This window comes from Ochotona curzoniae, unplaced genomic scaffold (assembly GCF_017591425.1).
Source record: "Ochotona curzoniae isolate NIBS_2020 unplaced genomic scaffold, NIBS_Ocur_1.0 scaffold_1037, whole genome shotgun sequence".
NCBI classification, from domain to species: Eukaryota; Metazoa; Chordata; class Mammalia; order Lagomorpha; family Ochotonidae; genus Ochotona; species Ochotona curzoniae.
In genome coordinates this window covers 11,782,472-11,810,345 of record NW_024467083.1, presented here as the reverse complement: position 1 = coordinate 11,810,345, position 27,874 = coordinate 11,782,472, and the positions used below count along the sequence as shown (strand labels likewise).

Here is a 27,874-nt window from a genome sequence, read left to right as displayed (position 1 = left end):
TGGAAATCACAATGAACAACAATTTTGGACTTACTAAAAGACTATAACAGAAAAAGATTAGCAGCAAGTATTGGTGAATACAGACAACTTAAACCATGATATGGTGATAAAATATTACTTGATAGCAGAAATAAATGGAACACTAATCCATAGAAAACATAGATGAACTCCAAAAGCATGATAAGTGAAAGATATCAGTCTCAAAAAAAAAAAATCACATAATGTCCATATTATCTAGAATAGCCAAAAGAGGCAATTTCACAGACAAATACCAATTCAAACAAAGATATCAGAAGAAAATACAGTCTTAATAAAGGATTACTATGATAAAATGCTGAGAAAATTTGGTTTCAGAAAAGCAGCCTCATATTCTGAAAACAAAACATCTTTGTGGAGTTAATGAAAGTTTACAACTAAACTTAAATTAAAAGTCAACCTCAGGGAGTGGGCAGTAAGATATCATTTGGAACACCTGCATCTGGTATCGGAGAGTCTAAGTTTAAGTCCCAGCTCCATTGCCAAATCCAGCCTCTTGCTAATGTGTATGCAGGGAACAATGATGATGGTTCAAGTACTTGGGTCTCTATTTTCCATGTGGGAGATATAGATTGGTTCCCTGGTTCCTGGCTTGGCGTGCCTCAGTCCTAGCTGCTGCTGCATCTGGCAAGAAAAACAGGTGACAGCTGGGACTGAAGGCAGGCCAGGCTGCGCCAGGCTTTAGCATCTGCTGGCAAATGCTGAGGCAGGGGATGAGTAATGTCAGACCGACTACAGCACTTGCATGGCACTCAAGACTAGAAGCAGGCCTCACGAGGGAGCTTTGGGGATTCCCTTGCTGGGCTGCTACTTCTACTGATAAGTCAGAGAGTTGTGACTGGAAGTTGGCTGGTCTGTGGGTGGGCTAGGTAGGGCCAGTCTACAGCACCCACTGGCAAATGCTAGGACTGAGTGTGAGTGATGTCAAGTAGGACCACCGTATCCCCAGCCAGCCCAAAATCTGTGGCTGGGAGCAGGCCTGGTAGGGAAACTGTGGGCACTCCCCTGTGGGCTGCAGCTCCCAATGGTGAGCACAAGAGCCAGCGATGAAGGGTAGTGAAGGCAACAACACCCATTGGCATATGTGTGGGCTAGGGCTGGGGGCAGGTCCAGATGCACTAAGCTGCAGCACCCATGGTGTGCTTGAGCCAGCTGGGATGCAGGACAAATGGGGTAGGAAACAGCACATGCTTACACAAAGATCAGGTCTTGGGGCGGGCCTGATGGGAGTTACTCAGGGTCAACCTGGTTAGGCTGCAGTACCTTTTTGTATGAGTGAGGATTGGGTTTGAAGTGGTTGGGCTGGGCTAGGCTGCAGCACCCACTGATTCATGAGTTATAGAACTAGGGCAGAACTGACCAGGCAGCTGCATCCAGTGGTGCAGGTGACAGACCAAACCTGACCCTGCACTTACTGGAACATATAGAAGTCAAGTCTGAGGTCACCCTGGTGAGGTTTCTTGGGGGACTCCCCAGCTAAATGGCTGGACTCAAATTCAGCCATAGGAAAAATCACAATATATGTGGTCCAACCTTGGAATCCATGTACTGGGACTGGGCATCCTCAGTTGCTGATGCTTGTGCATTGGACTGTATGCCCAGATGCACATGGGGGATGTGACAGTCAGTTTATTTAGGCCAACAGAAGAAGACGTCAAGCGCAGCAAAACAAGTTGGACCACTCTCCTGGCCAAGCTTTGCAACATACTCCTGGGTCTGTGGATACCATGAGGTGGGCTTTGTTGACCAATAGATCTTGAAGAGATTTTCTAAATCCTGGTACAACAAAGTTGACAACATCTCAGAAGGATTAAAACCACTCATGGGACACCCTTGGAACACTCACGCTTCCCTTCATCATGGTCTCTAAGATGTCATCAAATAACCACACCCCATCTCCAGGTGCTGATATTGTTTGACAGCAAGAAGTATCCCCCTCGTTTACCCTCCCCTTCAGTCCCTGGGGACACAGAAGAAAATAAACAAAACATCCCATTCACCGTCCTACATACATGATCTCCCCCACCCTAATCTGAAGCCAACATGGACATGCATCCCTCTCAACCATGTAAACAATATTAGAAATAAGTAAACAAATGAAAAATAAGTAAATAATGCCTTGAAGGCTAACTGTGAAAACAGGGTATTTTCTAAATCTGCCAAAACACTCATGAGAGATGAGCTATGTTTCATATCCATTCATTAAAATTAAGGTTAGGGATTAAGTGGTTGGTGATGGAGCTGAAAGCAGTATACCTAGCAAGAGGTGATGAATAATTGCTCAATGACTTAGAGTTAACTAATTCTATGGTTACATTCCAAATCTAGAGGATATATTACAGTGAAAGAATAAACTGAAAGAGTATAGAAAAAATTTACCAAAATCATTCTTTTCAGGATGCAGTGATAAATATGACGAATGACTTGGAAAACAACAGTTCCAGTAATCTCCTCATTAGATAGATCAAGAGGGTTACAACAATATACCCGATCTTTCATGAAAGAGATGCTTAGGCACTTTCAATTCAAATCCCTTGAACAAGTTATTTCAGGTGGTGCTTAATGTAACAGAATTCCAGAGCAAAATATGAAGCACTGTAACACAAGAAACTAGCAAAACGGACATATATAAACCAGGATACAATCTTGATAAAATTAGCATACATGCTATATTAATAGCAAAAACTACCAAGAATATGTAAAATGTTACAAATGGTACATACTTATAACAAAGGATGATGATTCAAGTAGTACTTTTAAAACCTATAGTACACTGAAGCATGTTAGTATTATGGGATTAAAAATACCTCAGTCTACCCGGGCCATCCTTCACAAACACAAAGGGTCTTTAAGTTTTATCATCTTTTTATCACTGGCTACTTTTGATAAAATTCAACTGTGTTGACAGAATTGAAAGGATCATTTTTCATTTTAAAATACACATGTCACAAAACTTGATGATATTATCTAAAATCACTGCTCAACCCCAAAGATCTAGGGCAACAGTTTTCTGTTAAAAACAGACCGCAAAGGACAGACTCTGTTCATCTAACTGTTTGAAAGAAAGTGTAGACGGTACAGGTTCCAAGCCAGGGGTCCAAGATCTATTTTAGGGAATCCAAAAATTCCTGAAACTCTCAGTAAAATTCATATATATATATATGTATATATATATGAAATGATCTCAGGGTTGAGCAATTTCAGAAGACCTTAGTAACTACCTAAATAATAGTAGACTCAACATTAACTACCTAAATAATGTAACTTTATTTCTACAAAGCAACACCGGATTATCATTCTGCCCAAAGCAGGTCTGGAAAACCCTCGAATGCTGACACCAAAAACCAGCAAGAGATGAATACTTTTAGAAAGCTACAGGGCAACATCTAGCACAGTCAGGACCAGAGGAAAACCATAAGACAGCTTCAGCATTAAAGAAGGTAGACAATGACACAAATTCCTAAATACAGTTTCCTTTATAAACCATTTCCTCATTCCAAAACTTGACAAATTCAGCTAAGTGGGACACCTCACTTTTTCCTACTTAGAATCTTAAGGGGAAAATCCAATGCCACTCCTCCTCCCGCCCCCACTTCTCAGGGAGAGGCAAGGCACAGGTTTCTGACAATTACAGGAGAGCATGCAGATCCAAGTTGCACAGTGTCACCCAGGGAAGGTCTCTCCATTTGTCAGAACGAGGAGGTGTCGCTCTGGCAGACCAGGGACCAAGGGAGGGGGCGCGACTGTACGTGAGAGGTCCTGGGCCCAGGAAAGGTGGCCCTCCCAGGTCCGGGAGTGTAGCAGCAGAGGTAGCTGCCTGGGCGGACCTGGACCTCCTGGTGAGGAGCGACGTGGCATTAAGCAAACAGTCTTGGGTCTCCCCCATCCCTGCTTCCGCCCCAACCTTTTCCCCTCTTGGTTACCAGTTGCTCCAGATGCCGTAGAGAAGTTCCACAAAAGCGAAAGAGAGGTTCAGGCACAGGAAGAAAAACAGGTTCCGGGAGGTCTTGTCCGACAGGATGGACCTGGATACGACACGGTGGGGGAAGAGCCAGGAGAGTGAATGGGGTGCGGGATCCCCCAACCTGGGAACCCTGGGCTCAAGGCTGCCCCGCTCTCCGCCCACGCGCGCGCACAACACCCCTGTCCACTCGCTCCTGGCCTCAAAGTGGGCAGGAGGCTGACAGGGAGTCCCTGGCGGGGTTCCCCTCCCCGGCGCCAGCCTTCGGTCTGGGCCTTGTCCCCGACACCCGCAAACACAGCACCCCGCACCTAAACCAGCTGGAGATCTTGCCCAACAGATTGAACTTGGGTGGTTTGTATTCATCGTCTTTGATGGACAGTGGCAGCATCTTCTTCACCTGGCGAAAGGCCAGGTCTGGTCCCCTCTAGAAGCGGCTTCGGGGGGTTAGGCTGGCAGTGACAGTCGTGATGCCTCGGACGGCAATGTCCAGCGCTGATGGGCGGCCGCGCGCCGCGGCCAGACACAGACCCAGACACACACACACACACACACCCAGGAACTCGCAGACTTCCGGCCCGGCCGCGCAACGGGTCCTGGGACGGGAAAGGGGGCGGGGCGTGCGCGCGGGGCGGGGCTTGCGGCGGTGGGCAGCGGAAGGTGTCTAGAACCGAGACAACTTCTGTCACCCGCACTCTCGAAGCAAACCCTGAGGCGGCCGGCTGGATTGCGGTGTTCCGGGAGGCCGAGCGCCCGCTCACGCCCTCCCTGCTGTTCCCGGAGGGGCGCAGCAGCTTTCGCCATCAGCCCCCCTGTGGGCATGAGGCTCTGGGGCGGCGCTGCCGGGGGCTGCGGGCCACACCGCGTGCTGTCCGGCCGCCAGGCCGCCCTTAAGCCCTAGAGGAGGTTCAATTAGGTGAATTCAGTGGGCCCCCCCAAATCGTAGTTCTCCACCCACTTCCCTGAAAACAGCGCCCGGAGGAGACCGCACGCTTTTCAGAGGAAAGACGGTCGAGGGGATCTAGATGAAGCGCTCCAGAGCGAGGCCCCTGGGGACAGTGTTTGGGTCAGGGTTTGCTTGATGTGTTGCTTCCTGGAGGATCTCTGCCTGCTTCCAGGTCTTGCCCGAGGTTCCGCTGCCGCTTATCGTTGCAGGCAGACCCCTCATTACCGATGTGGGGGTCCTGCAAGCCGAAGCTGAGCCGTGGGTGTGAGCCGGGCCAGTGCGGGCGCAGAGCTGGCACCCACAGGGCCCCTCTTCAGGAGCCTTCCCGGGAACGCTTAGGGTTGGGTCAGGCAGTCCGTCACGGGAATGACTGAAACTTCTTATCCTAGGGGCAAGGGAATGAAGGAGAGCAGGTCGGCTGAAAACTACAAAACCCAGCTTCTTGGGAATGCCTTTTGGGGGAACAGGAAGTGGTGCGTCACCGAAGGGGAGGGGTGGCCACTCGGGGGCTGGCCCCTGCTTGCAGCGCTCACTTGGCGGGCGGCGCTTCTCCCAGGTTATCAATCCAGCCAAGGAGGCTGGGTGCAGGAAGGCTGCTCGGTGGAGAAAAAAAATGAACCAGCGAGACGTCCCTTCCGTTCTGTGATATCCGAGCTGCAGGCAAACACTTCGGCTGGCCTCCCTGCAATCTTCTGCATTGTCGGTAAGGAGACAGGGAAATGCAATCGTGTATTTTTTTTCTTTTCTTTTTTTTTTTTTTTTACAGTGAGGAGATGCGCATTTTTGCTGTTCAGGGAACTTTTGTGTAGAAGCGTAATTCACTAGTTATTATTTTGAAAATATGTGCTTAATTTACAGTTTTCTTAATGCACATGGTAATTAAAACAAGTGTAAAAGCAGCAAGGCTCCAGAAATTAAGCTCTGGAAGAATATTTTGACTTTGCCTTTCTTCTTGTCAGTAGATCTCATTGTTTTTACTTAAATACACAAGTGCTTGCAATTAGTATCATTTACTTTTTTTGTTTGTTTAGGAAGATTTTGTATTAGTGATACAATGTTACTCTACTGCACTGTTGGGGAAGCCATAATTAAGTGCAAACTAGTTAATTTAGAAATCTTTACGTGGCAATTTTTTTTTTCCTTAAAAGCTGCTTTATTTCAGCATGATGTACTTGGCTGGGTGTGATACAGAAATCATTCAATTTCAGTAACTGATTTCCAGCGTTCTATTATCAAGGCCGACTGCAGTTGGAACCTGTGGTTTTGTATTCTTTCTGTGAAAACAAGTTCTGTATTTTATGCTATTTTGCCACAAATGAGAAAGTGTTTAACTAGAGAAGCCTGAATTGCTCTTTTTCAAATAAATTTTAAAATATGTTCGGGAATTGAATTTTCATTTCAGTGTATCAGTTTCCAGAAACTCCCAAATTTCCTCCTTCCCCCACCCACCCTGCAAAAAAAAAGACTCACGCTGAGTTTTCCTATGAGAACCTTCTCTTTGTAAAAACTGGCAGTGCTACTTGACTTCAGGTCTTTTGGCTTTGCACAGCATGATGACCAAATTTAACTCTTTAGTATCATTATAAAGTGTACATAGACTCTGGTTAAATGAAGGAAAGTACTGTGAGTGGGAAATGTTCCACTGTCTCTCCCTTGTTCCTTCATCTTAAAACATTAGCCTTCTCTCCTAACATTTCATTCATTCGTTCAGTAGTTTTCCAAGGAGGACAGCTATGTGTCAGATGCTCAAGGCAGTACAATCCGAGAGTCAGAGTTCTCCCTCTGGTGGAATTTTATGCAGAGGAGAAACTGGTGTAAAGGGATGAGTGATAACAGACAAATCAGTGTTTTAAAACTGTGTCATGTTTAAGAGGTTTAAACGAGATGCCCTTTGAGAATGAGAAGAGATGCTATCATTTAATGAGTTGGTGTATGCCCAACGATTCCTTTTGCCCCTTCCATCATCATGCATTGGAAAAATTAAAGTGGTTCTTCAGCTGTGTTCAGACAGCCAGTATCTTGCAAGTCTCCAATCAGATGCTATATGTGGGTATTTTCCAATCAGAATTTTTTTTTAGACTTATTTTTTTATTTTATTAGAAAGTCAGATATACAGAGATGGGAGAGACAGAGAGGAAGATCTTCTGTCCAATGATTCACTCCCCAAGAGCCTGCAATAGCTGGAACTTGAGCCTATCCGAAGTCAGGAGCCAGGAGCTTCCTCCGGTTCTCCCACATTGCTGCAGGATCTGAAGGCTTTGGACTGTCCTCAACTGCCTTCCCAGGCCATAAGCAGGGCACTGGGGTGCACCAGGATTAGAACTGGTGCCCATATGGCATCCCAGCGTGTGCAAAGCAACCGTGCTTTGCTCCCAATCATTATTCTTAATTCCTTTATATTTTAACATTTGATGGATTTATAAAATTATAATATAAACATAGTAATACATGTTTTAAACTAATTTATTTGTACCATGAATTTTAAAATATTTATATCTTATCCTGAAATTAATTGCATTAAGTTCCAATGCATACTTTATGGGGGGAACAAGCTTTCTAAACATGTGATTGAAGACCATGACATGCAAAAACAGGGAGTTAAGGGGCAGAAGCTTGTCTCCAGCTGTGGTTCCAACTGCTTTCTGAGAACAGTCGGTAAGGATTGGCCATGATGCTGTCGGTCAGCCCTTATTAGTCAACCCTGGCTGTTACATGCAACACTATTTTAGACTTCATGGTTTTTTTAGGTGCTTTGAGTGGATTGTCCTGTGTAGCTTCAGTGAAAAAAAAAAGAGTTTATAATCATGGGTAAGACCATAAATACATGTAAATCTAGCAATTTTACAAGTTCAAATTGCTGATATTTCCAGAAGTTGTGTTCTGTGACATATACACTGTAGTTACAAGTAAGAGAACATTGGATGCTTGAGATCTTGTGCTTTTACTCTGCTTCTAGAGCTTCAAGAGAAAGAAGTTAGTGTTGGCAGTGTTAGCCTGAATGAATGGGAAGTCATTCTTGCTTCATTGCCAAAGTGTGGTTTGTGGGACACAAAATACCGGATTCTTATTTCCAAAAATAATTCAGGCCCTATAGACAGTGGCATTAAAGCCTTGAAATCCTTTTGTAACTTTTTGCTGATTGATAAAAACATTATGAGAAATTCTTTGCTTTTCCTTGATAGAGCAAGGGCCTGTTCTGATTCAGTACTGAAGCCATAAGGAAATAAAAAAAAGGCCCAAAAATCTGCTAAAATGAGGTAAGTATTAGCATTTTTTTCACTTCTTACCAAAAAAGTGATAAAATACATATGTATAACAAAATGTTTATCTTAACCAGTTTTAAATGTGCATTTCAAAATTGTTAGGTACTTTTACTTCTGTACAACACATCTTTAGAACCTTATCTTGTAAAACTAAAACTGTATACCTCTAACTTTAAACCCTAACAAACTGATCCACTTTATGTCTGTGAATCTGAGAATGCTAGATATGTCATTTTTTTTGTAACTGGCCTATTTAAAATAGCATAATGTCCACAGGGCCCATCTTTGTTATAGCATGTGTCAGAATTCTCTTCCTTTTTAAGATTGAATAATGTTTTATTATGTGTCTGTCTCATTTTCTGAATAGATATCAATTCATCTGTCACTAGATGTTTCAGATATGTCTGAATTTAAGTTTGACAAATCCTGCTGTGAACAAGGACAAACTACCAGTGTTCTTTTGTTTTCTTTTTCTGAGAAAAGTGATTTCCTATTGAAGTATTCTGTTACTCTGAAAATTGAAAGTTCGTAATTGAGTCCCGGATTGTTAGAAAATTACACAGGCTTTTGTATGTCTGATGCATGGAAATATTAGATTATAGAATGAAGATATTGCTCATAAGTTTGAAAATTTTGTAGATTAGAGCAAAGTTGAAAATCGAGACTATGCAGAAGACAAAAAATGATAAATGGCTCAAGTGAAAGTTGGAAATTTGGTTGTGACCCTTTGCTCTGACTCAGGAAATTCATTTCATGTTCTCATTCCCAACTATTCTGTCTACAAATGAGATGGTTGTTTTTATATCCTTGGTGAAGATTTGAAGTGTTACCAATTTGAGGTATTATGTGGAATGAAAGGACACAAGAACTCTGGCAACTTTGATTATTCTTACTAATCTGAGAAGGCAGGAACTGGGTCTTGCACTCATTACCAACCTGGTGCCTCATGATGCTGGGCACAGGTAGCACCAGTAAATATTTATGGACTGGTGGGCCCTCCCTCCCAATATTATGACCATTCCTTATAGAATGAGATAACTCACATGAGTTGAGGTTGTTTTCATCTCAAGTTTGAATTATAAAAGTTTTAGTAAGACATAAATCACATGTATGAAATCTGTTTCTTTTAGAGAGTTCATGGTGGAATGTGAATTTATTGTTGAAAACCAGAATTGGGTAAAATAGAAGAGGTTCTATAAAATATTTTAAGGATCTGTGAACTAGTCTAACAATCTTGCCTTTCTGCCTTTCTCCATTTGCTTTCTTTATAAGATCTATTTACTTTTATTTCAAAGGCAGATTTATAGAGAGAAGGAGGCAGAGAGAAAGATTTTCCATTGGAGCTGAGTAAATAGGAAGCCAGGAGCCAGGAACATCTTCCGGGTCTCCCACACAGGTTCAGCATCCCAAGGCTTTGAGTTATCCTCTATTGCTTTCCGAAGCAGGGAGCTGAATGGGAAGTGGAGTAGCAGGGATTTGAACCAGCGCCCACATGGGATCCTGATGTTTGCAATGTGAGGATTTAGCCAATCAAGCCATTGCACCTGCCTTTCCCCATTTTCATGTGGCTAAAGCAAACAGGAGTTTAAATGAAAAGCTCTGATATGCTGAGATGGTAAAAGTAATATATTTGCACATGTATTTGGTTTCTTTTTTTTTTTGACCCATTTCTGTAACTAATTTTACATGGCACTGTACTGAGCAAAAAATGCTTCTCTATTTCTAGCTTTCTTCTTTAGGTTCCATTGACTACTAGAAGACACTGATATTCTTATCAGACACAAAGCCACTTTTTCTTACTCCTGTCCTAATTTAGATCCATTGAACTACTTATATCCAAACTCATCATCGTCTTACCTTCATCAGTAGCTACAATTAGTTGGCAGGTCCAGAAGAGAGGGTTAGTTCGAGAAAGAACTATCATCTAGCATAATTCACACCTCTGTGTTTTGAAAATAAAAAGGATTTTATTTGCATCAGAAACAAATGGCTGTTTTCAAGAAGACAAGGACTGCATTAAAAAGACCCTATACATAATGTTTTTATGTTTCTTACCTTATATCAGTGATAATCAAACAACCTATTTAATTGATAATAGCTCCATAAAAATGGTGTGGAAAAGGGAAATGATACTTAAAAGAGGAAATGGAAGAGGATAAATAGAAGCTGCCCAGACTTTTGATCAGCATTTGCCAGAAGATAAAGGAGTGAAATGGGATAATGAAATAGACTGGGATACTTAGAGTCTGATAACCCTGTTTGAAACGCTGTTCTTTTTCCTTCTATCTTAATATAACTGTACAGAAATGACTCATTTAATCTGGCTGCCAGTAAAAGAACTTTCTATTTAATGTAATTAGTACAGAAACATTTTTCTCACAGCTTTCAGTGAAAAATAACCTGTTGCTGTGGCATCTATTCAGATGTGATACTGTAATACCTGTAGTTATTTCTCAGAAAGTTCTAGCAACTTTGAAAACAAGTCTCAAAAATGATTTAAGGACAGGAGCAGTCCTTCTAAATGACAGGGTTTAAATTGGTTATCAGTGGTCATATATGTATACAGTTATACTGTCAAGTGCCAAGATAGGGGTGAGCATTTTGGCAAAGCCTTTCAGACACCGTGTGTTTCATGTATCAGAGTGCCTGAGTTCTCCCAGCCTGCTGCTAATGCACGCCCAGGGTGGCAGCAGGTGCTGGGAGTCGGGTAGTTGGCTCTGTGCCACCCACATGGGGACTCAGCTTGAGTGCCTGGCTCCTGTGTCTGAGGGGAGTACAGCAGCAGATGATGTATGTCCCTCATTGTGTGATGTCTGCTTCTCAAAATCAGTGAAAAAGGAAAGAGGGACCATTTTAACCCTGAAAACTAGCCCATAAGTCAGGGAGGCCACATTGTAGTTCTCTAAATCTGCTCACATACCTGTGTCATTGGATAGAAACACAGCAAGATCACAAGATGGATCTCTAACACTACGTACACCCTTTTATTATTGTTATTAAGTATCTGTTCTTATCTTTCCTGCTAGATTAATAATAAATATAGTATTCATTTATAAATAGATATAAATAATACAGTATTTATTATTAACGCAAAAGAAATCATTCTGATATGATTATATTTGAAATGGGAAAAAGCATAAGGGGAGTTTAGTACCTTACAAGAGATATCATTAGGCGAAAAATAATAAACCATTAAAAGGTAGGGCGAGGCTTGATAGAAGATGAGAAGAGCTATATGGCTTTTCTGAAATAACAGTGAAAAGAACACATTTTTTGAAAATGGGTAAAATCCTAAAGTCAAAAACTCTTCTCTATATTACCAAATAGCACCTGGAAAGCCTTGTGAAGAAAAGTGACCTTTCATATACTACTACTGAGATTCTGTATTATGCTGTGAAACAAATTATCTTGTGCTGCTTAAAAGTTTAATGGAAGAGGCTGTTCAGAACAGTTTTGAAGTGACTTAGATAGTTTTGAGGTCTTCATATCCCATCCCGAAATCTATAGTTTTTGTTACATGCTGAACTTAAAAAAAAAAAAAAGATAATTTAAACAAGCTCTTCTTCTTCTCTATTTAAATCATGTATGGCTGCTGAGTGAAGTAGTGCAGTTTCTACTTACACTCCCTTGGAGAAATTCAAGAGGATGATATTATTAATAAGGCAAATCAGTTCATTTACCAGTTTATTCTTAGAATTAAAGATCTTAAAAGCTATTTTAATGTGGCATGTCTTTGAAAAGATGTGAGAAAAGTCAGGGATCTGAGACATCTTCTATGCAGTAGCTGGGCCCCAGGACCAAGCAGAGAGGTCGCCTGTACGTTCTGATCACGTAGTCTACATTTCATGACCTGCTATCCGATGCGTGATAGCCCAGTTCTTTGACTAGGAAAAGGTTTCTTTGATGCTGTGCAATCTTATTTGGACCTTAATTCACGTTTAATTTTGGTTATAGTCTGTTAAAGTTTCAGATATCCATTGTGATGCATAAAGCAATTTGAACAGAGATTCCCTTGCTCCACTAAGAGAATTGTGAACACTTACTAAAAAATTGGGCCAGACCCTATTGTGAATTATAAAGATGGACAGAGACTGCCTTATTCGGGCTGGAAAGGGAGCTAGAGGCACAGTTGATAGTTGTGATACTCAGAAATAGGATCTGTTTGCACTGTATTCAGAGTTCTTGAGAGCCTCGAGGATGCAGAGTTGATGAGGGAGTCACTCACAGACAAAGTGATATTTGGAAGAATCTTGGGAAAGGGGTGCAGAACTTATCAGATGGAGTGAGCAAGGGGCTTTGTAAAATGGAGAAAATAGCTTGGACCAAAACTTGGAGTCATAGACTAGCTTGCTGTGTGTAGGTATCAAAGAGGGGCAAAGTCTTTTTGGAATTTGGCTCCTTTGCCTCAGTTTGAACAATGCACATGCTCATGCCACCAACCTGGCCAGAAACAGCCCGTCGGCTGTGTTCGCAAAAGGAAAGCTTTGGTTCTAAATCAGGCTCTGTTTCATGGTGTTGGCTCTTGGCAACTAAAGGCCCTTTTCTGAGCATCTAGATTCTATTTCCGGGCTTGGGGCAAGTACACAGTCTGGGGGATGAGCCAGAGGAGAAACAGTCTGTACAGTAAGAGAAACATTTCATGGAGAAATGGCAGATAGTTGTGCTGCTCTACCATCTGTGCCATCAAAATGGAAATGACACCTTCCCATCGCACAATGCCCAGCTGCTCATGGCTCTTCTACCTTATGAGTCAGAAAACACAGCTAATTTTTGTTCATGCTAGCTCTGGCATGCTGGTTTATGGCTTCTCCGTGGGTAATTGCTGGTCTTCCAATCTGAAGCAAATAGCTCTGAGGAAAGAGTTCTGCATTGCTCCTTCCAGGGTACTTTGATAGCTAGTGCAGTAAATAAATGAATAGCAAATCTTTAAAACTTCCAATTGCTGATCTATTTGAAGATGTACATGAGGAAATTAAGCATTGCTTTATAGACTGTATCATTTGCTTTCTTCCTCTATCTTATATCCACATTTTAAAAACTCATATAATTTCAAATAATGCTCTTCTAGACTAGTTTAGTTGTCAGATATTTGAATATTCATAATGTAATAACCGGGAAATTCTATTCCTAGATACATAACCAAGAAAAAGAAAATGTGTATATTCACAAAAAGGCTCGTGCGTGAGGATGGGTCAGTGGTCTACCAGTGAAGACACCAGTTGAGATGTCTGTATCTTACACCATAGTTCCATAGGTTAAAATCTAGGCTCCACTCCTGATTCTGATTTCTAACACGAGAGGTGATGGTTCTCACAATCAGGGTCCTGGTATCCCAACCTGGCAGACACAGGCTAGGTTCTTGGCTTGCTGTCTTCCTTTGGCCTGGCTCACTCAAGCTGTTGGGAATATGACCTAGCAGATGGAAAAGATACAAAGATAGTCTCTCTCTCTCTTTCTCCCTCCCTGTCTCCCTCCCTCTCTTCCTCCCTCTCCCCATGTGTGTGTGTGTGTGTGTGTGTGTGTGTGTGTGTGTGTCTTCCACTTCCCCTCCCTCTCAAATAACTAAAATCAAAACCAAAAATAGCTTGTTCATAATTTTTTTGGTAGCATTATCTGTAATAGCCAAAATGTAAAATCAGCTCAAAAGTGCAGAAGATGATGAACAGGGAAATGAAATCTGATTTATCTACACAATGAAATTTTACTTTTTATTAGAATGTCAGATATACAAAGAGGAGGAGAGACAGAGAGAAAGAGCTGTCCACTGACTCACTCACCAAGTGGCTGCAATGGCAGGAGCTGAGCCAATCTAAAGTCAGGAGCCTGGAGCCTCTTCCATGTCTCACACGCGGTTGCAGGGTCCCAAGGCTTTGGGCGGTCCTCGAGCTGACTTTCCAGGCCACAAGCAGAGAGCTGGAAGGGAAGCAGGATGGCTGGGATTAGAACTGATGCCCATATAGGATCTCAGTGTGTTTAAGACGAGGACTTTAACCACTAGGCGACTGCACTGGGCCCTAATGAAATTTTTTTTTCGTAGTAAAAATGAATGAAGCTCTAATATATTGGGATAGTTAAAAAAAGCTCATGGAAAGTGAAACTAAAAGCTTAGGTTATTTTTATACAGAATAAATTTGAAATACATACAGATAAGGGGTCTTGAAAAAGTTTTTGGGAGATGTATATCAAAGTTACAGGGTTTGAGTCCCACCTCTACTCTCAGTTTCAGCTTCCTGGGAGACAGCAAGTGGCAGCGTAAGGACTAGTAACTCTGCCATTTATTTGGTAAAGGCAGAATGAGTCCCAAGCTCATTGCTTTGTTTTGGCCCAGCGAGTTGTTTTAAGCATTTGGAAGTAAACCAGCAGGTCTGTCTCCATTTTATTTCTGTGATTCTCTACCTCTTTCAAACAAAAATGAAAATAAATAAACCTTTTAAAAAAACTAAATTGTGTTCTTTATATGAGTGAAATATGTGCTATGTGAAATCTAAATACAGCTTTTACTACATTATCATGCAGTTATCTTAGGGAAAATCCTGTGTGAATATTTTGACACATCTTTACAGAATGTACCCCACCATAGGGGAAAGAATCATGGACTGTGCTGTCTGGCTCTGCTCCTGCTGAGTTGCATGTCACTGCTGGTCCTTCAGCAAGCTTCCTATCCTGGGCCTTATGTTCTTTAAGTATAAAATAAGGAAGTTTTTAAAGAAAAAGCCCAAGAATACCTTTTGGCTCTTTGAATTTACATGTCTGTCCAGAGAGGGATATGAATATTTGGTAAGTTTTAGAAATATAGTTTTGTCCCCCTATATTTGCTTTACATGTGACATATAGTGGGGTTTTAGAGGCCAACATACACTCCTGCCTACCAATGGACAAGTATATCTTATTGGCAACTGAAGGGTAGAGCAGGGTTCCTCAACTTTGACGCTGGTTGGAGCAGATAATGCATTGCTCTGGGGTCCAGTTCTGTGCACTATATGACGTTTGGTAGTATCCCTGAGATCTACTCACAATATGCCCTAGCATCTTCACTCCAGGTGTGACAATCAAAAATGTTACAGAGTATACCAAAAGTCTGCTGGAGGCAAAACACCCCTGGTATTGAAGATGCTGAGTGACAGTATATCAAAATAACAGAAAGGTGGGACTTAGTGTGATGGATCAACTGGCTAATCCTCTAAATCTAAGTGCCAGCATCCCATACAGACTGGTTTGTGTCCTAGCTGCTCCACTTCCCATCCTGCTCCCTGCTTATGGCCTGGGAAAACAGTGGGGAATGGCCACGTCCCTGGGACCCTGAATGTACTTGAAAGACCTGGAAGAGGTTCCTCACTTCGGATTGGCTCAGTTCCAGCTGTTGTGGAAATCTGAGGAGTGAAACAGAAAATGGAAAATCTTTTTCTTCCTTCTGTCTTTGGGTCTGCCTTTCCAATAAAAATAAATCCACCTTAAAAAAGCAATTCATAAAAATAAAAATAACTAAGAGTGTGAGGAACTTAAAAGTTAACATCAGCACACATACACACACACACAGAAGATGTCACCATAGCAATCTCTGAATTTTCAAATGATGAGAACAGGATAGATATTTGGTTTCTTTACTGACATTTCTGTGCTTTCGAAGTTCTATTTATTCTATTGTAGCCATGGGAATGGAAGAAGGGCAGAAACAGAATCCGCTATGAGCTACCATTTGGAATGAGATAGGTATCAGTACAAATAGACAGAAAAAAATTTTAAATGGAAAAGCCAAAACTAAAAGGAAAATTTAGAACTGATGGCAAGAGAACTGGAAGGTGCTTACAGTTTACCTCCTAGTTCCGTTCATGAAACACATAGGTCATCCACATGTGTTCTTTCTCATATCTCCTGTTCAGGGCTGAAAGCTGTGAATTAGATATTAGGTTCTTTCTCTCAAAAACTTCAGAAGAGGGCCCGGCAGCGTTGTCTAGCAGCTAAAGCCCTCGCCTTGAATGACTCAGGATCCCTTATGGTCACTGGTTCTAATCCCGGTGGCCACGCCCCCCCATTCAGCTCCCTGCTTGTGGCCTGGAAAAGCAATCGAGGATGGCCCAATGCTTTGGGATTCTACGTCTGTGTTGGAGACCTGGAGGAAGTTCCTGGCTCCTGGCTCCGGGTTGGCATAGCATCGGCCGTTGAGCTCACTTGGGGAGTGAATCATCAGACGGAAGATCTTTCTCTCTGTCTCTCCTCCTCTGTATGTCTGACTTATAAAAATAAATAGATCTTTTTTAAAAAAAAGATATGTTACAAGCATGTATGTATTTAAGAAAACAAACAAACAAACAAAAACTTCAGAAGAAAGCCATAAACTGAAATCCCCATTGTAATGAAGTCAGGGATACTCTACATTGCAACAAAGTTGCTTCTTTTGGGCCCCCAGTAGAGTTGTATAAATCAGTCATTCTCAAAGTGCTGCCTGCCACCTGCACTGAGTCTGCAAAGGTCTGACTCTTCTTGCTTTGTCATACAAACTGAAAAATTTATGGAATTCTATTGAGCTGCATTATTCAATAAATACCCCATAAAATATTCATACTATATTTCTAAAAGTATAAATGATTTAGACATGCAAAGACTTTACTGATACAAATAATATAGGGGATTAGAAGTTATCTGGAAGAGAAAATTTATAGGGATGAACTTAAAAGTGCAGATGAAAGTGAAAAGTCACACGTGTCTTCCATTTATGTTTTTACAATAAGTTTAATAATTGATCTTTATTGCTTTTTTCAGGACTAAAACTGACCGTATTGTTAGTTTCTACTTTACAGACCAGAAATCCTTCTGTGAAAGTTTTTGAATATGCTATTCCTACTCAGCTGCAGAAAATGGATATAAAGATCTTACTCATGGTGAACTGGAATGTACTTGTTAACATGATTCGTTATTCTTTAAAATTTTTTTAAATATTTATTTTTATTGGAAGGCAGATTTACAGAGAGGAGGAGAGACCGATCTTCCATCTGCTGCTTCACTCCTCAGATGGCTGCAACAACCAGAATCAAGCCTATCAGATGCCAGGAGCCACAAGCCTCTTCCGGGTCTTCCACATGCGTACGGGGTCCCAAGAGCTTGGTCCATCCGCCACCATTTTCACAGGCCAAAAGCAGGGTGTTGGATGGAAAGTAGAACAGCTGGGACAGGCTGTATGGGATGCCAGTGATGCAGGCGGATTTTAACCAATTAAGATGATTCTTTTTTGAGTGCATATACGAGGTCATTTTTGTATAGAACTGAAGATGTGTTTGATAGGACCTGCCTTTGATTCTTTTTTAAAGGAATTTTCACTTCCTTTAAATCATGGCTGTTAATTCATAATGGCTCACCTTTGAGTGACTGTAAATACTAACATTTTATTGTTGTTTTTGTAACAAGGAACATAAAATGAAACCCTTGTTCTTTAAAGCCTTAAATTGTTGTCCTTGAAACATAATCATGGTAAATCTGAATTTACTTTAAAAACAATTCGCTTTATTCATATCTTGCAGTGGAAGTGTGACAGGAGAAATACAAAATTGCTTTTTTTCGTAGAATAAGCTACTGAGAAAGTCCAGTAGAAAATATCCTTGCAAGTTCTTCATAAAATTTATAAGGAGGGTAGAACTACTGTTCCAGGCTGGACTGTTGAACAGGAAAGCTGCTCAATGACCATGTGCATTGCCTTGTCCTTGTAGATAAGCTCTTTGCTCCTGGGTGCTTCGGCACACCATCCCACCATGGAGTGTGTGCCGCTTTCTCTCAGAATTCTCCATCTTCAGAAACCTCAAAGAAAAATGCCAACCTCGTGACCTGCATGGTCTCTTTATGTCATTGAACTAGATAGAAACATTTCTGTAATTATGTGACATGCCTCATTAAACAAAACCACCAGAATATAATGATCACTATCACACCCATTGCAAAATCTCTGTGAAAAAATGATTGGATTGGGCATCACTGGAAAGCAAAATGAACTGCAGTTTGGAATACAAGGTTTTACCTGGACAAGAAGACACAGACTACAGTCTTAGGATTGCCTGTAACATGATATCTGACTTCAGCCATAGATGTGAAGAGAAGTGCACAAGGCACTATTCCAAGAAGATGGGGAGGACCAAAAACACAATGTAAAATTAAAAGACAGAACGAACAGCAGTCCTCCCGGCCCACCACCAAGGGCTTGCAGTGACAGGTCTTTTCGGGCTTTATATCATTTGTCTGTATTAAGCAATAGACAACCGTATCTTTCTGCCGTGTAGCTTAAGATGAAAATTGTATCAAAGGAATAAAAAGCAATAGACTGAAATACATGATCATGAATCAATTATGTCATCAAAAATAATATATATCCCATTATTTCTGAATCTGAGCATTCTGTTTTTTTCTTAAAGATGTTTAAAGTTCTTGGTTGTTTTGCTTGCAACCTTTTTGTAAGTAAATTTATTTGAGCAATTGTTTCTCCTAACTTCTGGCTTTTGTACTTGAATAAAGTATTAAAAAGGTTGCCAATATACTAAAATGAGTATGAACAGTTGCCAAAAAATTTACAATAAGGATATATCTAAGAAGGTTTTGTAGGCTTATGAGAAGAAAGCACTGCGGATTCAGAAGCAGAAATAGCAAACGAATTATAAAACAGAAGTAATGGAAAGACAATAGTGATGTAGTAGGGGGCTGCAAGCATAACAATAAAATTATGTGGAAATCAGGAAATAGCAGTTTGTGAGATCTACCTTTTTTTTTTGTTTTTTAAGATTTTTTATTTATTTATTGGAAAGTCAGAATTAGAGAGGAGAGATGACAGAGAGAAAATCTTCCATCTGCTGGTTCACTCCCCAAGTGGTCCCAATGGCTGGAGCTGAACCTATCCGAAATCAGGAGCCCTGAGCCTCTTCCTGATCTCCCACACGGGTGCAGGCGCCCAAAGCTTTGGGCCGTCCTCCACTGCTTTGTCAGACTGCAAGCAGGGAGCTGAATGTGAAATGAAGTGGCCAGGGCATGAACTGATATGTGCAAGGCAAGGACTTTAGCCACTAGGTTACCACACCAGGCCCATAAAAAATGTGTGATTGAAAGGTTTGATTAAAGATGGTCTTCTGACTAGTGAATAGCAAAGCAACACTCCTCGGTTATTCATTCACCACGGTCCTCATGACCGTGTTCGTAAGCTCCTTTAGGGATGATAAAGAAGCTAAGAGAAAGCGTGTACTTTATGTCATGTGTGAAGGCACACAAGAGCCTTAATTTGGATTCAGGCAGTGCCCTCCTGCAGCTCATGAATATCCTGGGCTCCAGGGGCAGATTGTTTTGGGTCCACTACTTAGCTTGTTTACTAGTCTTGCAGGAGTTATTTGACTTTTGTTATTTGATTTTGTGAACTATTAAATGGGAGTAATGAAATTTAAGTTGGATTGTATTACTCTCATAATCAAGATTTTAAAGGATTTCCTCTCGCCTAGAGCAAAATCCACCTTATTTATTTGGACTAAGAGGGGCTCACATAATTTGGCCCTTGCTTATTAACGTTACTCTAATTTCTTCATAAACATTTCTCTGGTCCGGCTCATAGCCTGGTAGCTAAATCCTCATCTTGCACATGCCAGAATCCCATATGGGCACAGTTTCATGTCCCACCTGCTTCACTCCCCTTCTTGCTCCCTGCCTGTGGTCTGATAAATCAGTAGAGTAGGACCAAAGTCTTGGGACTCTGCACCCACATGAGAGACCTAGAAGAGACTCCTGATTCCTAGCTTCAGATTGGCGCTGCTTCGGCCATTGCAGCCACTTGGGGAGTGAACCAACAGGACAAAGATTTTTCTTTCTCTGTTTGCTCATCACTGTATATCTGCCCTTCTGATAAAAATAAATATTTTTTTAAAAATCTCTAGGGCCTGGCGCAATCACGAAGTGGTTGAAGTCCTCGCCTTGCACGCACTTGGATCCCATATGGGCACCAGTTCTAATCCCGGCAGCTCCACTTCCCATCCAGCTCCCTGCTTGTGGCCTGGAAAAGCAGTTGAGGACGACCCAAAACTTTGGGACTCTACACCCTTGTGGGAGACCTGGAAGAGCTCCTGGTTCCTGGCTTTGGATTGGCTCAGCTCCAGCTAATGTGTCCACTTGGGGAGTGAACCATCAGATGGAAGATCTTCCTCTCTGACTCTCCTCCTCTTTGTATATCCGCCTTTCCAATAAAAATAAATCTTAAAAAAAAAAATCTCACTGTAAGCAGTTCCGAATTTTCTTTCACTGTGTTTCTGTCTCCTTGACGCCACCTCTGCTCCTACCAAGAAACACCTTGTCTTGTTCATTGCCATGTTCACAGCACTCAGAACAGTACCTGACACACAGTACTCAGTACCATGTACTTGTTGCCTACATAAGGACACAGCGTGGCATATGGAGCACATATACAGGGTCTGGTAAACGGTAGCACCCGTCCTAGTGATTTTCTGCTGCTCCCCATTTTTGATCTGCTTCGTGCATTGTCTTCTGCACGTGATATATTTGGGCAAAAAAATCTGCGAGCAAAGTGCGTGTTGAAAATTCATTTATCATTAAGGAAAATATAACTACATTTTAAAAGTAATCTTACTTTCAGATTTTTAGTGATGAAGTGAGGACAAATTTTTAAATGGCTTTCTTCTTTCTATGTGATGTGTACTCTTGCCTACAGGTCTCAGTCCTCATCAAAAGGAAGGTAGTGTTAGACTCTACTTTTTAATCTCTTATGCTAAATTGCCTATCAAAGAGAGAAGAACTGAATTTGATGACTAAAACTAGATTAATCTTTTTTTTCTTTTAAAAACCTAAATAAAATCTCAGTATTAATAAAAATGCTGACATTTCATATTTTGTTTCCTCTTCCACTCCAGGTGTTGCCACATCTGCAAGCTTCCTGGGAGAGTGATGGGGATTCGAGTGCTTCGTTTCTCTTTGGTGGTCATCCTTGTGTTGCTCCTGGTAGCCGGGGCTTTGACCAATTTACTCCCCAACATCAAAGATGACAAGATGCTCTCTTCACGTAGAGAAATAAAACCCCAGGGCAAGTCCACCCTGGATTCATTTACTGTCATAATGCAGACATACAACAGAACGGATCTCTTATTGAGACTTTTAAATCATTATCAAGCCATACCACACCTGCATAAAGTGATTGTAGTGTGGAATAATGTTGGGGAGAAGGGACCAGATGAAGTATGGAATTCTTTAGGGCCTCACCCAGTCCCTGTGATTTTCAAAGTACAGACAACAAACAGGATGAGAAATCGACTCCAGGTTTTCCCTGAAGTGGAAACCAATGGTAAGATACACCTGGCCTGTGGTCCAGAAGGGCTACAGCCAACCAGAGTTGGGGCAAGCATGTCAGAACTTCTGCTCTTAGCTGTCTGGAGGCAAAAAGGTGGTGGTAGAGGATGGGGAGGGTGTGTTTGGCGGCGGGGGTGGTGGTGGTGGTGGTTAATCGTAAAAAGGCTCTTTAAAAAGCTTGAAAGGAAGTTTCCAAGGTATCAGTATCAAGAAGTAATTTCCTTACGATAACAAAGAAGTCAATATTGTAAAAAAAAAAAAAGTGAGCATGCCCTAATTATGTTACTGTTATATGTTACTGCATTACAGAACGTCATAAAATTCAGTTTGTTGAGGCTTTAATTTGCCTTAAGAGCACTGGCATTTTTTTTTAAGATTTATTTATTTGGAAATAGAGCGATGGAGGCAGATAGGAGACAGAAATATTACTGTATGTTACTTGTTTTGATTTCATTTCTGAACTGTTCAGTGTGAACTTTTTTCCTTTCCATTTTAGCGGTGCTAATGGTAGATGATGACACACTGATTAGTGCACAGGACCTCACTTTCGCCTTCTCAGTTTGGCAGGTAATGTTGATACATCCTTCATGAAAACGTCTAAATAAGGTCTAAACCTGTTGCTTAACTGAGACAACATGCTCTACTGTGGGGATTACCCATAACAGTGTAGGCAATATTTATGTAAAAGATAGGTAAAATTGTTACAATTTTTTTCAAATTTCCTGAGCTTAGTTAAGCCAGCTTAAAAGCTGTGGTAAGTTTTATGTTTATTTCCTTTTATATTTTGCCATATTACTCTGGGGGGAAGAGCTGAAACTGCAGACTGCAATGTTGAGATGTTTTCTACAGGTCGCGGACTTGTGTATCAAATGAGAAATAAGTTTCTATATTGATAGTATATGCAGCTTTTCAATATAGCACTTACTGCCTTCACAGAACATAATTCCAGTAATGATACCGTTAGTTAGAAGGTTTGTTGTAATACTGTCATTGTGGTGGCAGATTTTTGTTCTATTTGTTTTTTGAATCCTAGCTTGGATAAGCAGGCATAGCTTGTTTTATGTTCTATAAAAGTATCTCTCTTTTCTTGAATATGTACTAATCATAGCTGTTTCTGTAAGTTGCATCATAGTTCTTGGGCCCAGTACTATATATAAATACCTTGTAATTCCTGTCGAATAACTGAACACTCCTGTTACACAATAAATAGTCTAATTTTCATAGTAGTAACCCTGTAATTCATTACTTGGCTATAACAGCAGTAGATATTAGTGGTAAGTGATCTGCAGATGTCAGCATTCTACCACCTTCGGTTTTTACTTCATGCCTAGTATATTGCTCAACAAATTGATTTTTTTTTCCATCTCCGCAGGTTTTTCCAGTCCTGTAAACAGAAGCTTCTTAGGCAAAAAGTTCTAATGTGAGATTTCTGTTAAAAAAAAAAAAAGCTTACTCAGAATATAAGGAGGAAAGGAGCATTCAAGGGCTGTAGTTAATGAAAACAGTCCAAGTAATCCAATAGTTAAAGATGAAGAGTTATGTTGTTATGTTTTATCCAGTGTCTGTCAGCCCCAAGATAATCTGTCAGCTTGGCCCTTTAGTGCCCTTTGTGGTGTGATTATTCAGGCCGAGGGGCAGGTGAGCCTGGAGCAGGCATTCCTTGCCTGCTGCCTGCTCAGTTTAGTGCTTTCTCTTTCTTCCCCCTGGCTAGTAATAAAATGCCTTTCCCTTCTTCAGGTTGTGTGAATTGTACTTCCCTAAAACTTCCCAAGCTTTATCCTCTATCTCCTACCCCCTAACCTTTTCCTTTGCCTCCCGGCAGCACGGTTGTCATTCTGCCCTTAGGGCTGCCATAAGATTGCCCGGGTGCACTGACAGTGTTGTCACAGTGCTCTAAGTCTTGCTCAAGTATGTGAATCATAACATTCCTAGTCTATGCTTTCTTTGAGACTGGATTTCATTCAGCCTCATTTCTACATGTATATCTGTGTACTTAGTTCAGTGTCTGTTCAGCAAATGAACTCACATTATTTACAGAGTAAACTAAACTTTTCAATTCTAAATTATTACCTCTTTCCACTGCTTCAGTGTTTGCAGGCTTTTTTCTTTTCTTTTCATTATCCTTATAACAAGTGTTTTGTGATACCTATTCTTTCTTCAAAAATCCTGACATATCTCCTATACATATGTAATTTATATTGATGTTTATTTATAATAATTAAAAAAGGAAATATCCAAGCTGAAAAGGTATAAGATAATATATTATTTAAAATCAACAGAGTTTCATGATTACTGAAGTCAGTGTTGAAAAACAATAAAATCATATGTGTGGACTTGTACCTCTAGAATATTCTTGAGAGATTAGGAAAGTTTTCCAAGTGATCACATTGTATCTTCTACAATAAATAGCATTCATATAGACTTTTTTGCAGTAAGCAATTTTGAAAGACTACAATTTTATGGTACTGAAATTTGTTAATATCAAAGCAGTGTTCTAATTAAGAGAACAATTAGGAGGTTAAAAAATTTCTTAAGTGATTTGGTTGTGATGCAGTCTGACCTATAAACTTATCAAGATACAAAGTTGTATAGTTGTCTAGAATTAGATGAAACTAAGATACAGAAAACAGGAGAAAGGAAACATTGCCAAGTTGGTTTTCTCTGTAATAAATTGCCTATTTCACAGTGTGTTGTGTGCTCTAGTGAAATGTATAATCCAGTTGTTCTGTTTTCCTCTTTTCAGCAATTTCCTGATCAAATTGTAGGATTTGTTCCCAGAAAGCATGTTTCTACTTCATCAGGTATCTATAGCTATGGAGGTATGGAATTACAAACTCCAGGGTTTGGAAATGGTGACCAGTACTCTATGGTGCTGATTGGAGCCTCATTCTTCAATAGGAAATATCTTGAACTCTTTCAGAGGCAACCTGCAGCTGTCCATGCTTTGATAGATGAAACTCAAAACTGTGATGATATTGCCATGAATTTTATGATTGCCAAGCACATTGGGAAGACATCAGGGATATTTGTGAAACCCATAAATCTTATCAATTTGGAAAAAGAGACTAATGGTGGTTATACTGGAATGTGGCATCGAGCTGAACATTTTCTGCAGAGATCTTATTGTATCAATAAGTTAATTAATATCTATGATAGCATGCCTTTAAAGTACTCCAACATTATGATTTCGCAGTTTGGTTTTCCATATGCCAACCACAGAAGTAAATTGTGAAAGTAGAGCAAACAAAAACACACCTGAAACCTGGGTGGTACTTGAGTAGCTCTCCATGCTGTATGCTTTGTTGTTTGATTGTTGTTGATTAAAACAACATCATTTTTTTTTCAATTGAAGCCCAAAGTGCTTCTTTCACAAAAGCCTGTTGGTATAGGGAAAAGCCATGTGGGAGGGAATGGTCTCAATCCCATAGGAAAGCAAGAGGAAAATTGATGGCTGCCAGTCCTCCTCTTGTGGCTCTCCCAGATTTGCAAAACTCACTCATCCCAGCACGGTCTTGATGCAGCTGTCAGTGCCCTTATATTTGTTAATATCAGTCTGTTGAGACTGAGAAGGTTAATTTTAGTAGCTGAAGGATGTCTGGTTGTTTGCTTGGCTTTTGTACTTACTGCATGAGTCACAAAATATTGCAGCCTATGTTTCTTATATGCAACTTAATGTTTAACAAGTAGTAGTTTTGTTGTTAGATTAAATAGGACATTTTGTCACTGAATCTGACTTTAAGAATGTATGATAATTCTAACATTTTATATAAAGTGTGTGTTGTTTAAGAAATGGGTATGAAGCACTTTATAAGAAATGATTAAGTAATATCCGGAAGAAATTAAAACCTTTACTATCAAAAGATCATTATTGTTAAAACAGGTTATCTTATGAATACTAAAAGTAGTGTGTATTATACATACACATACACTGGAACCAATATTTTTTTTTCCAGAAATGGTCCAAGGCAATATTGGGCTATTGGTCGTCATGACATTTTGGTTACATAGGTCCAGGAAACATTTAAAACTGAGTCATAGCAGAGGAATTCTGCATCAGTTAATTAACAAGGCTCTGTATGTGAATTACTGTCTATTCCAGCCAATGTGTGTGGCAAGGAATACTCAACTATACCTCTGTCTACTGCTTTCTCCTCCTCGTTCTCCTGTTGCTTTTCCTCCGTCTCCTCCCCTAATTCAGTATAATTTTAGCATTTCAAAGCTGTGAGAATATTATAGTTAATGTTACAAAATGAAATATTTGTACAGTTAGGTTAGTGTAGTGAGTACGTTACCTTCTTAATATTGGTATATGCATGTCTTAATGCAAATCAAATTAAGAAAAAAAACGAGCTTGGAACTTCAGTAAAGATCAATAATGTAGACTGTCTTCTTTGTTCAACTTCAAACTTAGCAACAGTTGTTTTTTTGTTTGTTTGTTCTTGGGACTTTGTCTGTTTTCCTCTTGGGATTATAGTAGCAGACAAATAAAATTTTACCATCCAGGTAAAATGTTAATCCAGGTTCTATGTTTATTAGGGAGATTCATATTTATATGGTCAGTGTTTTTATAAATCTCTGTGTTCTAATATATGGCTAAGAATAAATAGAGGCATTACATATATTCCTTATGCCAAGATTTCATTTCTTATCTTATGTTTTTACTTTGTTTTTTGTTTTTTAAACATTTACTTATTTTTATTGGAAAGTAAGATTTACCAAGAGGAAGAGACAGAAAGATCTTCTTTTGTTGGTTCACTCCCCAACGGGCTACTATGGCTGGAGCTGAGTCAATCTGAAGCCAGGAGCCAGAAGCTTCCTCCAGGTTTCCCACGCAGGTGCAGGGTCCCAAGGCTTTGGGCCATCCTCGACTGCTTTCCCAGGCCACAAGAAGGGGGCTGTATGGGAAGTGAAGCAGCCAGGAGAAAAACCAGTGCTCGTGTGGGATTCCAGTGGATGCAAGTTGAGGACTTTAACCAGTAGGCTACTGCACTGGGCCCCCATCTTGTGTTTTTAAACTTGTCTTGTGTACCACATTAGTTAGTCACAGCATTTCTGCAGATATTACAGAGCAAATACTAAATCAAACTGCATTTCAACATAGATTACTAAGAGTTTTGAATTATAGCCAGGCCCCTACTATAATTATTTTTTTTAAACACATTTCCCCTCAAATGGTTCAAAGAAGATACTCAGACTTGAAACTGCATAAAAGAAGTGACGGTGTCAGGGTTAAGTATGCAGGCTTTGCTGTTGTTCCTTGATCTCAAATCCTCGCTAGACCTCGCGTGACTTAAAACCACTGAGAAAATATCTCACTTGCAAAAGAATGATACTGCCTGGGGTTAGTTTTAGGGAATGGAGGAGATACCTTCTAAATAGCTCATTGTAGATATGCAGTAAATAAAGTTGTTGGCATGGACCTGGCACAGTGGCTTAGTGGTTTGGGTCCTCACCTTGTACATGCTAGGATCCCATATGGGCACCAGTTCTAATCCCGGTTGCCCTGCTGCCCGTTCAGCTCCCTACCTGTGACCTGGGAAAGCGGTCGAGAACAGCCCAAAACCTTGGGACCCTATACCCGCGTGTGTGGAAGAGGCTCCAGGATCCTGACTTTAGATTGGCGCAGCTCTGGCCATTGGAGCCACCTGGGGAGTGAAACAGCGGATAGAAGTTCTTCTCTCTGTCTCTCCTCCTTTCTGTATATTTGACTTGCCAATAAAAATAAAATCAATCTTAAAAAAGAACTTGTTGGTGTTATAGTGTCATTGAGAATAAGGGCAAAGTTAATCCTCCAGGTTACCACTGGGTATGTAAGTTCGAGCATCTACCAAGTGAGATGTTTAGATTGCCAACACAAACATATGCATTTGGAGTAGGAGGTAGCTACCATGAGGAAGAAAGGGAGGATGGAGGAAGGCAGTGGAGGTGCTAAATGTTAAAATTTGTTTCAACAACTTAAAGGGTCCAATTAGATCTCTGTCTCATGCCAGTTTTGTAGATCTTCACTCTAGGGTTCTGCCAAACTTTACATTTATTTATTTATTTGAAAGGCAAATAGAGTATGAGACAGAACTTCATCTACTTGTTCACTGTTGCATGACTGTGAAACCAGGACTGGGCCAGGCCATAGCCAGGAGCCAGGAGCACCCTCCTGGGCTCCCATGACGGTGACAGGAGCCTTGGGTCCTGTCCTCCTTCCCAGGCACGCTTACAGGGAGCCGTGTCTGAAGCAGAGCAGCTGAGATTTGAACCGGCCTTCTGATATGGGATGCAAGAGTTACTGCACCAGCAGCCAGCCCGCAGGTTGTCCCAACTGTCCTCTTCCTTCTCTCTGCCTCTACTCTTCCCTTCCCC

At 40.8% G+C, this 27,874-nt stretch overlaps 2 protein-coding genes across 4 annotated transcripts in view; one reads left to right on the top strand and one right to left on the bottom strand.

Moving 5' to 3' along the window:
* The window catches only part of SLC30A7 (solute carrier family 30 member 7), a 75,809-nt gene extending 71,245 nt beyond the window's left edge, over window positions 1-4,564 (bottom strand). Inside the window, exons 1-2 of one of the 3 annotated variants that reach the window (XM_040999084.1) lie at window positions 4,309-4,564; window positions 3,960-4,061 (exon numbers count right to left, since the gene is read on the bottom strand). In XM_040999084.1, the coding sequence (XP_040855018.1) occupies window positions 3,960-4,061; window positions 4,309-4,388 (182 nt within the window). In that variant the 5' untranslated portion in view covers window positions 4,389-4,564. Of the gene's footprint in view, window positions 1-3,959; window positions 4,062-4,308 lie in introns of those variants that run through there. The other 2 variants (XM_040999085.1, XM_040999086.1) reach the window with 2 other exon arrangements.
* Window positions 4,565-4,659: 95 nt separating this feature from the next.
* On the top strand, window positions 4,660-26,154 carry EXTL2 (exostosin like glycosyltransferase 2). The gene is made up of 6 exons (XM_040998684.1): window positions 4,660-4,913; window positions 5,500-5,646; window positions 8,126-8,200; window positions 21,088-21,515; window positions 22,017-22,087; window positions 24,264-26,154. Exons 3-6 carry the CDS (start codon window positions 8,196-8,198, stop codon window positions 24,750-24,752), a joined length of 993 nt encoding a protein of 330 aa, XP_040854618.1. The 5' UTR covers window positions 4,660-4,913; window positions 5,500-5,646; window positions 8,126-8,195; the 3' UTR covers window positions 24,753-26,154.
* The last annotated feature ends 1,720 nt before the right edge of the window (window positions 26,155-27,874 follow it).